Source organism: Trifolium pratense, linkage group LG2 (genome assembly GCF_020283565.1).
Source record: "Trifolium pratense cultivar HEN17-A07 linkage group LG2, ARS_RC_1.1, whole genome shotgun sequence".
In the NCBI taxonomy this organism is placed as follows: Eukaryota; Viridiplantae; Streptophyta; class Magnoliopsida; order Fabales; family Fabaceae; genus Trifolium; species Trifolium pratense.
Genome location: NC_060060.1, coordinates 48,422,689 through 48,435,546, shown reverse-complemented (window position 1 = coordinate 48,435,546; position 12,858 = coordinate 48,422,689). Strand labels below are relative to the sequence as shown.

The 12,858-nt window shown below is 29.9% G+C and overlaps 3 protein-coding genes across 3 annotated transcripts; all 3 read left to right on the top strand.

The window, feature by feature from the left end:
* Positions 1-1,366: 1,366 nt before the first annotated feature.
* Positions 1,367-2,371, top strand: LOC123904834 (carboxylesterase 1-like). Its single transcript, XM_045954444.1, has one exon. It carries the CDS (start codon positions 1,367-1,369, stop codon positions 2,369-2,371), a length of 1,005 nt encoding a protein of 334 aa, XP_045810400.1.
* A 2,248-nt stretch (positions 2,372-4,619) lies between these two features.
* Positions 4,620-6,122, top strand: LOC123907026 (probable carboxylesterase 120). The gene has a single exon (XM_045957094.1). It carries the CDS (start codon positions 4,651-4,653, stop codon positions 5,791-5,793), a length of 1,143 nt encoding a protein of 380 aa, XP_045813050.1. The 5' UTR covers positions 4,620-4,650; the 3' UTR covers positions 5,794-6,122.
* Positions 6,123-7,119: 997 nt separating this feature from the next.
* Positions 7,120-10,438, top strand: LOC123907025 (carboxylesterase 1-like). The gene is made up of 2 exons (XM_045957093.1): positions 7,120-7,797; positions 9,769-10,438. The coding sequence occupies exons 1-2, from the start codon at positions 7,275-7,277 to the stop codon at positions 10,215-10,217; spliced, it is 972 nt and encodes a 323-aa protein (XP_045813049.1). The 5' UTR covers positions 7,120-7,274; the 3' UTR covers positions 10,218-10,438.
* Positions 10,439-12,858: the final 2,420 nt, after the last annotated feature.

Here is a 12,858-nt window from a genome sequence, read left to right as displayed (position 1 = left end):
CAGAACTCTAATTAGTACTCGCAATAATACGTTTGTTTGGATTGACTAGGGTTTTAGGCCTTCCTCTATTTTTAGATATTTTTTTCCTTTTCTTTTGTTTTTGTTTGTCTGTTTTTCTTTTATTTTCTATGGTATGGTCTATCCCTTCTTTTATATATATATATAAAAGAAGGGCTAGACCATACCATAGAAAATAAAAGTAAAAAAACAAACAAATGCGAGATTGAATAAGTCATGAAAGATTGAATTATTCTTTTATGTCAAATGTGAGATTCTTGATTTAAAAGGTAAAGAGTCTTCGTTAGATGAGAACGAGGTGAACGAATGGCGTATTTTATCTTCTCAAATTTTCTCCTCTTTCTAGAGCTAATTATATTATTTTGTGGCAAAATTCTAGAATTCGGTGAAAGATTTTAATTATAAATATTTCGATGCATCAGTGAATAATAAAAGGAGATAGAAGGCTACTGTTCGTTTAGATGTTAATGGATGCTTTTAGTTCTTATAAGAGAACGGTAAAACATGATTGATTGTAACTTGATTTCTTAAAAAAACTAAATTTTGGGACAAAAGTAAAAAACTAAAGGACCAAAGATTAGGGACGTAGGGAGTAATAAATAGTGGTGAAATCTTCGTACTTTTGACATGGTTTAAAAAAATTATGCTTTTTGAATATTAGGTGTTTGGGAAGGGTATAGATATTAAGTGGGGGCATGAAATAAATTTTCATTTTGCCTTTATGCCTACTGGACTGTTATATTGGTAAATTTTCATTTTGGGTCCACTGGGCTTTCTATTGGATTTTTTTGTTTCCATAGATGAGAATTTGTAAATATCTAACAATTTTTTTAATCTAAAAAATACTCCTCTAAAATATTATCATTGTTCATTTTTATATGATACAATGTACCATATTTTTTTAAAAAATAATACTGTAAGAATAAATTTTTATGATTAACAATAAAAATAAACTTTATGTTACAGTTTTTTTTTTTTAAAATAAAACATACTATAAATATTAAAATTATGTGACTTTTACAATGAAAAAAATAACTATTAAAATAGTAACTTTTTTTTTTGACAGTCAAAATAGTAACTTAATAAGTATATAACAGTCACGTTTCGTAATGGAAAAAAATAAATATAACAGTCACATTTCATAAAGGAGAATAAATACAAAAATCACGTTTCAAAAAATTTAAATAAACAGTCACATTAATTTATACCATGTATTATTATATAAACTTGGTGTTCTATATATTCATTGTAAGCATTATTATTGGTCTAGAACCAACTACTCATTATTCATTAAATCTAACAATCAACTAAGGGGCTACATGTGAATCAGGCAAAAGAACAATCCATCATGTCTAAACATGAACCAAAAGAAGCTTTACCATTAGATTCAAATCCCACCGTTGATCCTTCAGAGATCCAACCTATTATCATAAATCCTGATGGTAGTGTCACAAGGAATGTGAAAATACCAAGCACTGAACCCACACAAGACCCAAACAACATTGTTCTCACCAAAGATGTCCTTCTAAACCCTATTAACAAAACTTTCATACGTTTGTTCCTACCTAGGATAGCACTTCACACTTCTAAGAAACTCCCTCTAATTGTTTACTATCATGGAGGTGGTTTTGTATTCTTTAGCGCTTCTTCAACAATCAACCATGACTTTTGCGTCAAATTAGCGGAAAAAATTGGCGTCGTGGTTGCATCAGTGGATTACCGTCTTGCGCCAGAATACCGCCTCCCTACCGCCTATGATGACGCGGTTGAGGCATTACATTGGTTGCAAACGACAAGTGAAAAATGGGTGCTTCAATTTTGTGATGTGTCCAATTGTTACCTTATGGGATCTAGTGCGGGAGGGAACATCGCATACCACGCAAGTTTACGTGTGGCTAAAACCATTGATGAAGTTGATTTTGACCAATTTAAGATCAGAGGGTTGATATTGCACCATCCATTTTTTGGTGGGTCCAAAAGGACAAATACAGAGTTGAGATTCGAAAATGATCGAGCTTTGCCTCTTAAGGCGAGTGATCTAATGTGGGAGTTTTCATTGCCCGAGGGTGTAGGTAGGGACCATAAGTTTTGTAATCCAATGATTGTTGATGAAGAAGATGGTGAATGTTTTGATAAAATCAAACGGTTGGGATTAAAGATTCTTTTGACAGGTTGTGATGGAGACCCCTTGATTGATCGTCAAGTTAAATTTGTGGAGATGTTGAGACACAAAGGGATTGAAGTTGTGAGTTACTTTGGGAAAGGTTTTCATGGGATGGAACTATTGGAACCAAAGGGAGATGAACCATTATTTGAACAAATAAAATATTTCATAAATAATAGTATCGCGTAAGTGTTGGATAGATGCCGGTCCTAATTTTTTGGAGAGAAAGGCTTAATTTTTTTTCCAAGTTTTTTTATTCTTCTTTTGTTGAAAATGAATGATTATGTTTTGTTTATCCGGAATCATTTATATACATTTTTTTCTTCTTCCCTTTAATATAAATAAGTGGTTTCAACATATATCGGATGTTTATATAATTCTTTCATTTTATTTTTCTTTGTGATTTTGACGTTTCAGTGGCGTAGTTTGATTTTCTATCTTAGTGCGATTCGCGTTTGATTTTTATTTTGTCGCGGTGTTCATTAATTTGATTCAGAATGTTTTTGAAGTAGAGAGAAAATATAGTCTATATCATATTTATAAAAATAATATTTTAAACTTTTAAAAAATACACTAATATATGAACAAAATCACCTAAAAAAGTTTCTTTTCCAAAATATAATATGTTTTGGATCATTGTGTGTTTCGTCTTAATGAAGTTAAACCAAGTGATTCAATTCATGTGGTTAATGAATTTCTCCCCCAATGAATCAATATTAATGCTTCCCGTTTTTATCATGTGCGACCATGAGTGATTACTTGAATACCCAAGGAACTTGACAAACACATCAGATAAAAAGAATAACAAATATAATTTAATATATAATATTAAATTGATCAAGGATTAGAGAGTATTAACCATAATTTTATGCATGCAACATTACTAAGAGGGTGTGGTTTGGTTCTACTATATGGGTATAAATTTTAACTTTTATGTTAATGTGAATTTTATTGGTTGGTTGAACTATATCATTCTCCATTCTAATCGAGATATCTTGGAACAAATTGTCTACATTATCGATGAAATCTAGTATGTTAGAAATATGAAAGTCTTTGAAAATAAAATTGAATTAAGACAATTTTATTAACAAGGCAAAGAGATAGATTTGCTTATACTCTATACTATAGAGTATAAGCAACTATCATACAAAATCATAGGGGTTCAAATATGCAAATTCAAACATTTAAAAGAAATGGTGTAAACCTTCCGTAATCAGAGAATGGTGTTTCGGGACTTGGTGCCATAATCAGAGATGCGGAGGGACAGGTAGTCGCGAAATCTTACAGAATGGTGTTTCGGGACTTGGTGCCGTAATCAGAGATGCGGAGGGACAGGTAGTCGCGAAAACTACGTGGTTGGCGGTGGGTTTTGCGGACGTATCAACTGCTTAGGCTTATGCAATGCTGAAGGTAGTAGAGTTCACTTATGATAGGTGCTTCAAATCGGTGTGCTTTGAATCATATTGCTAATTATTGATTAGGTTTCTAAAGAGGAAGAAAGAGAATCATTCGTATTTAATTTTTTTTTTGTTACAAACATTCGTATTTAATTCTATTATGGACAATATTAAAAAGAATACAAGGAAGTTCAACTTTGTTGGATTTAGTCATGTGGATAGGATGGGGAGTTAAGTAGCCCATATTCTGGCCCATTATGCTTTAGATAATCCCAATGATTGTGGGGTTGAAGAAACTCCCCATTTATCTCTTTCGAGCGATTTATTTTAGAGAGAACTTATTACAATTTGAGTTCAATGTGTTAGGTTAATCAAAGTGTACAAAAAGAATCTTTTTACTCTTACAATAAAAAGTTCAATAAAGAGACCAACTTTAATATACCAATTGAATATAGTAAAAGACACAAGAAAACAAAGTGAAAATTGTATTGTTTTAAGAACAATTTTCTCAAACCCTGATTTAAAAACCTTTGATCATTGTTGAAAATAACAATTTTCTCCGTCAAAGGGACCACAATCACTTCATACAAGCTACAGTATGAAAATATTAAATCCATAGATCTATCACATGTATATGTCCTCAACAAGCGTTGATAGTAATAAAAAAATTAACAAAACCAACTATAAATTAATTATAATTCAAGTGGTAAGAAATTTAAGCTCCTTAAATAAATGGTCAGAAATTTTAATCTTTCACTCTTATAATCGGTTGAAAGTAGAGATTCCACGTCATATATTCTATAATTTCTTCAATAAAAATTAGTCACGATTAAATGATAGTAAAAAAAATTTGTACAACCGCTATAATAATAATTTTTTTTTAACAAAGCCATCTTAATATTTTTTTTAAAAGTACAATTCCTACTTAATTTAATTATTATTGTCTGGGCTTTTGTCTTTTTGCTTAACAACAACTCCAATATTGTCCCCTAGTTACAAAGAACATGAGGCCTAGAAAATAGAAAAATAAAAAGTGGATAAAAAAAAAATGCAATTATTTCATCTACTTCGATGACCACTATCTCATTCATTCTCCTAACTTTAGCAATTAAATACCATCATATAGTATTTCTGAAATCAACCATGGCATTCTTTTCATTAACAAAATTTACATTTCTATTCTCCTTAACATTAACATTCCTCTTAATGTTAAACTCAACCAAACCCCAAACACTATCACCAAAACCATGCAACAATCCTTACAAACAACTCAACCTTATCCTTAATCCAAATGGAACAATAACACGACCAAACAAACCACCCGAGACACCTCCTTCATTAGATCCGACCCTCCCCGTTCTCTCCAAAGATCTCATCATTAATCAATCGAAAGGCACGTGGGCGCGGATCTATGTACCCCGCAAAACACTTAATCAAACCCCCAAAAAACTTCCTCTTGTCATTTTTTTCCATGGTGGTGGATTCATTTTTCTTAGCGCGGCTTCAACAATTTTCCATGATTTTTGCTTCAACATGGCAAATGACATTGTATCGGTTGTTGCGTCTGTTGAGTATCGTCTTGCCCCGGAGCATAGACTCCCAGCTGCATATGAAGATGCAGTGGAGGCTCTGCACTGGATCAAAACTAATTATCAATCAGATGATTGGCTTAAAAATCATGTCGATTTTTCTAGTGTTTTTCTTATGGGTAGTAGTGCAGGAGGAAACATAGCGTATAACACCGGTCTCCGTGTAGAAGATGGAGATAGTGGAATTTCTAAGATGATTAAAGGACTTATACTAGTTCAGCCTTTTTTCAGTGGAATCCATAGGATGGATTCCGAACTTAGGCTTGTTAGTGATTCTCATTTGTCACTCTGTAACAATGATATGTTGTGGGAATTGTCGTTACCTGTTGGTGCTAACCGTGATCATGAGTATTGCAATCCAACAGTTGGAGATAATATTTTGAGATTGGAAAACATTAGACGACTTGGATGGAGTGTGTTGGTGACTGACTGTGACGGTGATCCACTCGTGGATCGTTCAATCGGGTTAGTGAGATTTATGGAAAAAAAAGGAGTGAGGGTTATGGGACATTTTACAAAAGGGGATTATCATGGTGTTCAAGATAGTGAGCCATTGAAAGCTAAGGAACTCTTTGTGGTGATTAAAAAGTTCATTTCATCTTTGCCTAATCAGGCAATTGAATGAAAACATCTTGTTAATTACTAGAACAAAAGGTTGATATAACAAGACTTTTGAATCATGGTTCAAATGCTTTAAGTTGGTTGAATTGGAATGATACTATAGGATACCACATATGAACAATATGACCCATTGATATTGATTGTCGAATTCAGATTTAACTTAATGGGACATTAATTAGTTGGTTTGGTTCACTTTTTTAAAGCATTGCTTTTGTGGTTTTGTATCTGATTTCCTTTGTAGTTTACTTCATTCAAAATTAAATTTTGGATGATGAATGTTTGGTTTTTGTACTTAATTAGATTTTAGAGTTATAAGTTATAACTTGTTCTGCACATGAATTTATTGCTATCAAATTAGATACCCAATTAACCTGTTAATGAAATCCCAACTGTTAATCACTTCATCACCATTAAACTTACTATTACAACTTTATTTGGTATTAATCGTCTAGTTTTTAGGAGAATTGAGTCCGTTAATTCAGAATCCGACTACGAGTTAAGTAAAATTTGGCTAATAATTATTTTCACTTAAAATCGAACTTGAATTTTTCAAAATGATTCGTCTTAAAAAAAGCTCATTAACTGTTTGAACACAATATCTTAATTTTCTTCAAAAAAATAAACCAACTAACACAAAAAATGCTGGCTGATCAACAATGAAAAGTTAATTACAAGCACCGGAACAGAATGTTATACAATAATCAACTATAAAAAATTGGTACTCCAAAAATATGCCAAAATTTAAAAGTTTTCACTCCAAATTATATCTCTTTCATCCATGGATATATGTAAATATCCGCGGATATCTCAAAATCCGTGGATTACCCATTTAATGGATACCCGCACGGATATGGAGCGGACACGAATATCATATTTATCCAACGGAGTGGACACGAATATCATACTATCCGCCTCTATGGATATCTATTTACATACCTACTTATAGGTTATGTTTGGATCTATAGAAATAGATGGAATGAAATTAACATGAGACCTTTATACTAATTTCTTATATTTTTTTATTAAAATATTCAATATTCACTATTATGAGTAATAAAAAATTTTTAAAAATCAAATTTTATTTCTTGATAGTTTTGGTAAATAATACTGTATTTATTTACTATAATTTTTTTAAATGATAAAAATAAATATTTTTCAAAAATACTCATTTCCCTATTAATTTAAAGACCTATTATAAAAATAAATTCAAAATTATTTTTTGTGCGAATAAAACATTTTTTTTATCAATAACAACTCTACTTTTACCGAATGGTGAAGATGAAATTTATATCGGAACAACCCACGGAATAATATGAAAATAAAGTAACTTTAACTTAACTTTCAAATTTGCTAAGCTGCCTAATTTTCATTGGTGGTTGCATACAAATAAACTACCCACAATTCTTTGATAAAAACTTTTAATTAAATAACACCGCTAGCAAGTTATATACCATATAGTATAAGCTGCAAATTCTCATCTTCACCATGTCTCAAACATCACAACCATCTCAAATAACCGATCCCTACAAACACCTTCATCTTGTTCAAAACCCAAACAACACAATCACACGTTTAAACCAACTTCCACAAACCTCACCTTCATCCGACCCAACACTTCCAATCTCAGTTCTCACAAAAGACATAACAATAAACCAAACAAACAAAACATGGGTTCGATTATTCCTACCAAACAAACCAATTCCAACAAATCATCAAAAACTACCTCTAATTATTTTCTTTCATGGAAGTGGGTTTATACTAGCAAGTGCTGGTTCAACTATGTTTCATGATTTTTGTGTGAAAATGGTTGATGATCTTGGTGTTTTTGTTGTCTCTGTTGAGTATCGTCTTGCACCTGAGCATCGATTGCCGGCGGCGTTTGATGATGCTATGGAAGCACTGTTTTGGATAAGAAATGTTGATGATGATTGGGTGACACGTTATGTTGATTATTCTAAATGTTATATCATGGGGAATAGTGCTGGTGCTACCATAGCCTACAACGCAGGTATATAAAATTATGAGTTATTTTTAGTCTTAACTTATTTGTTGATTTCATGTTAATTCCATAATTAATTATTGTTTGTTTTTAACCTACAAATAATTAATTGCGACCACCAATAATTAGCCTACAAATAATTAATTATGGAATCAAAATAAAACCAATAAATAAGTTAAAGGACAAAAAATTTAATTTACCTAACTAGATTAACTTATTCTTTAGCTTATGCAAAACAACTTATACAAATAAATATTTTATGTATTATTTATAAGTTTGTTAAGACATTTCATGAAAAGATATAATTTTTACTAGCGAGAACATATGAATTAACATAAAAGTTTATTTATTTGCATAAGTTATTTTTCGTAAGCTAAAAAATAAACTAATTCAAACGGATTCTAAGTTAAAGAACAAAATTTCTAATTTAACCTAAAATATAAGTAGGTTATGTAATATATGATTGATTTTGATTACTCTCTGTCACTCTAATCATAATTATAAGATTTAGTTTTCAAATTCATCGAATAACTGCTATATCTAATTATTAATATAAATTAAATATATTTGTTGTTCCATAAAATAGATCAGTTATTCAATAAATCTATATAATATTTTTTTTTCCTTATAATTGTAACTACAAAAGGAGTATAATTTATTTTTATTTTTTTGCTTATAATTTCTATGCGAGTTAGTTGATTTTTTTTTTATGTTCAAAGAGTCCACAAGGGTAATAGGCTAGGGGTGTTAGAACTGGTCAAAGGCACATGGAATTGACAATGTAATTTGGCCTTGAAGACTCATATTCCATGTTTATGACTCAAATGTGGGTCATCAAGTACACCCACCCCACTAAAGACATAAAATGCACATTTCACGCATGATACGAGTTTTGTCATATGCAACATTATTTCTATATAAAAGGTAGTCTCAAATGACACTACTACTTGCTATCTTCTGAGTGGGAATCTTTGACTAACCAAAACGTGTAAATTTGGAACTTAATCCCTCACTTTGCTAGTTATAGGTTGTTTCATTTTGATCCCTCACTTACCTAAAATGTTAAATTGTTGATCCACCATTTTGCAGAAAGTTTGTCAAACTAGTAATTTTAGATACCAAATTTATATCTAATTTTAGAGATCAATTTGAGATGGACAAAAGGTCTAATTTTATGCTAAGTGGGAAGACTTACATGACATTTGATAAATAAAAGACAATTTGATATATTAATAAATATAGTATAATTATACATAAATAAAATACAACAAGTTGTGCCGCAATCCTTTTTTGAATGATAAAATCAATCTTCTAGTTCCTGTGAGCTTAGCTCAGTTGGTAGAGACATCATACTATATGTGCAGGAGTGGTTAGAACCCGTGACACTCCACTTATTCACCTTTAAGGTGAATTTTCTAGTCACCAGGATACTTGAGCAAAAAAATCAATCTTCTTAAAAGTAACATTCATAGTCCAAGAAGACACAACATTGTTATGCATAATCTTTAAAACTCTTTGCAAAAGACTCACAACTTCTAATGCTAGGAAGCCAAAAATATGAAACACAAATGATATAAAAGCATATTCATTGTCAGAATATGTTTTCTCATGTTTAGTCATTTTGCTTAAAGCAGCTTTGAGGGTTGCCTGTCTCATAATATATGACATGATTACTAACTAAATTAAGTTCTTACTCGACAATAAATTCTTAAGCTTTGATTATATTAAGTTTAATTGCATGTTTGATCCCCTATTTTATTAAACTCACGAAAATAGTCCTCCTATTTTAAAATCGAACTTTTTGATCATCTCTATATATTTTTATATTTGAAAATATTTGAAAGTCAAATGATTATAATAATCTGACAATTATGATTAATCGATAAGGTAAAATTATTTATATATAATATATTTAAATCAATATTTTAATTATTTTATATACACTTTAAACCTTTTACTTCCACATAACAATTGTTTCAGGTCTAAGGGCAGTAGAAGTTGTGAAGGATCTTGAGCCACTAAAGATCCAAGGGTTAATATTGCGCCAACCATTCTTTGGTGGGAAAGAGAGAACCAAATCAGAGTTAAAGCTTGAGAATGATCAAGTCATTCCATTGTGTGTTAATGATTTATTGTGGGAGTTAGCACTTCCAATTGGTGTTGACCGTGATCATGAGTATTGCAATCTAACGGTTGGGAATGGTCTTGAAAAGTTTGATAAGATAAGGACCCTTGGATGGAAGGTGTTGATTAGTGGGAATGGTGGAGATCCACTGGTGGATCGTGAGAAAGAATTGGCACAATTGATGGAGGAAGAAGGTGTTCATGTTGTGAAGGATTTTGAGGATGATGGTTCTCATGGTGTAGAGTATTCTGATCCATTGAAAGCTAAGAAATTGATTGAGTTAATTACGGGTTTTATTTCATAATTTGGTTGTCAAGGTAAAATGAATACGGTTTTATTTTATGTTGTGGTTATGATCTTTGAGGTTCAAATCCAATAGGTGGAATTAACTCATCTACATTCTAAGAATAAGTTTATTAGTATTTTATTATTATGTGGGTATAAATTATGTTATTGAAATTTCTATGTAATCTTGTATTGGCTTATACAAACATGTTAAAAAAATGAAACATTTTTTTCTTCTTATCTTCTTAAGAGATTTCTCTAACCTCGAAATAGAATAAATCAATTTTGCCAACAGTAATAGACTACAAGTTGATTTTAAGAAGTTTAATGCAAAATATAAACTTGATGTAAGTTGTGTTTTGAAAAAGATTGCCTAGAGAGATTTGATCGGTGCGTAGAGATTTTGAGACCAATTCAGTGAAAAAGTAAGAAGTTAGTCGCGATTTAGTGAAGAGCGAGTAAGGGATGCCATTCGTGATTTAGTGAAAAGTGCGAGTGAGAAAGGATCAAATGACGAGAATAGCTAGTGAGTAAGTTAGAAAAAAGTGGATGAGAACGGTGAAAATTATCTTCCCATGATTTTTCTTTTGGTGTGGAAACGTTAGAAGTGGGAAAGTGACGAGGCAGTGTGCGTTTTTTTTTTAATTGATAGACGAAATGGCAAAACCATTATAAATTTACTGGAATCTCGATCATGATATCTGATCTAACAATTTTGATATTTTTGTTAGTTGAACTAAAATTTATGAACTGCATTTTTCTTTTTATTAAATTAAATATACTAAAGCTAATAATATCATGAAACAGTTTTTATAAATTGTCCTCGTAAACATGTGTTTAGAAACAGCTATAGTAACATTATTTATAAAAAATGTTGAACACAAATTTTCTTGTAACTTACAATGGTAGTTTTTTTGTAAGAAAACTTTTCCTTAGAAGATAGATAGCTGTTGTATATCCGGACTCCAATTTTAGCTATACTTCAATATAAAAATAAGTTGTCTATGTCAAAAAAAAATTAAAAAATAATTGTCCCACTCTCAAAGAAAAGAGAAAATGTAGCATATGTAATAAATAAACCCATAAAATATGAAAATAATGTGACAAAATTAAATGTACACATCAGCTTTTGTCAAATCTGATTTTTTATTTTTTTTTAATTAAAAGCTAGGCCAACCATCTTGTGTTATGTTAACTAGGGGTAAACCCGTGCGTTGCACAGGTTTGATTAAAATATATAATTAAAATATTTTTATAAATGAAAAATAAATAGTTGTGATAATAATTAAGTATAACCATACATAGTTAAATGTATAATAATTTAAAATATGATTATATTTAATATTAGTATATGTATAAATTTTTTAAAAATATTAGATTTTTTTATTCATTTATATCGTAGTTTTGTTTATATTATTTTAATGTAATAGATCTTTCATAATATCTTATAAGTTTGAAGTGATGCATCATATTCTATTTTAATGGTGTAGTCGTATGAGATTTTAGCTTTCTTTATATGAGTTGCAATTGTATAGTCACATATCACTCTGCGTTTTATTCTTGATGTATCCTTTATTTTATTTTTTCAATAAGAGTTGGAGGAATGCATACATACATGCTTTTTTTTATCACATAATCTCGTTTTTTTGAAAATTACGTATAAAATAGCATAAACGCTTACTCTCTTCCATGCAATTTAAGTTACTACATATAGTTTTTCTACTTACTTCTCTCTCTTTTTTTTAAGTCTCTTCTCACATATTCACTTGGTGGAAAATAATATTTGCTTGAATATTTAGTTTATTTTTGTTATAATATAAACTTGAATATTTTTGTCGCCAATATATAAGTTTGGATGTTGATTTCATATATTTGAATTTAATTAGGTTTAATAATAATAATTATAATTCATATTCAACAAAAGGAAGGCTAATTACAAAAAGGAAAAAAACTACTAAAGTAAAATAAATGGAAAAATTAAATCTAAAAAATGTGGCTCACATTAAAAAAAATTCACATTATGTTTAATATGAATCTCTTAAAAATTATCTATTACAAAATAACCATAAAGTTAATACGTACTACATATTAAAGCTCTTAAGGACAATGTTTCATGTTGACAATAGATACATAGTCAATACCTTCAAAAGAAACAATAGAATGAGATCATAACGTATAAGAATATTATATTGCAAACATAATTAATATAAAAAAATGAAGAGAAATACTTACTATGTCTATGGTTTCTTAATTTTATGAACGTATATGTTTATTATTGGAATTCTTTGAGTCACATAGCATAATAACCTCCATAATTATATTTATTGACCTTATGTATTCATTTCATAAGGTGTGAGTAGATTGATTTTACGTATTCTTTTTCATTAAGTTGATGTCATTACTCATTAGCAATATTTATTACCTTTTAATATAATGTATTAGTTTTTTTAGATTTAATTTAATAAATTAAAAGAGATAATATTAAGATTTTAACAAAGATTGAAAACATTTTCTTAGAGTGTCACATCATCACAATGAAGGCCTATGAGCAATTCAACCTTCCTTTTACTAGTAAAAGATATCTATATATACTTACTATGTCTACGGTTTCTTAATTTTATGAACGTATATGTGTATTATTGGAATTCTTTGAGTCACAT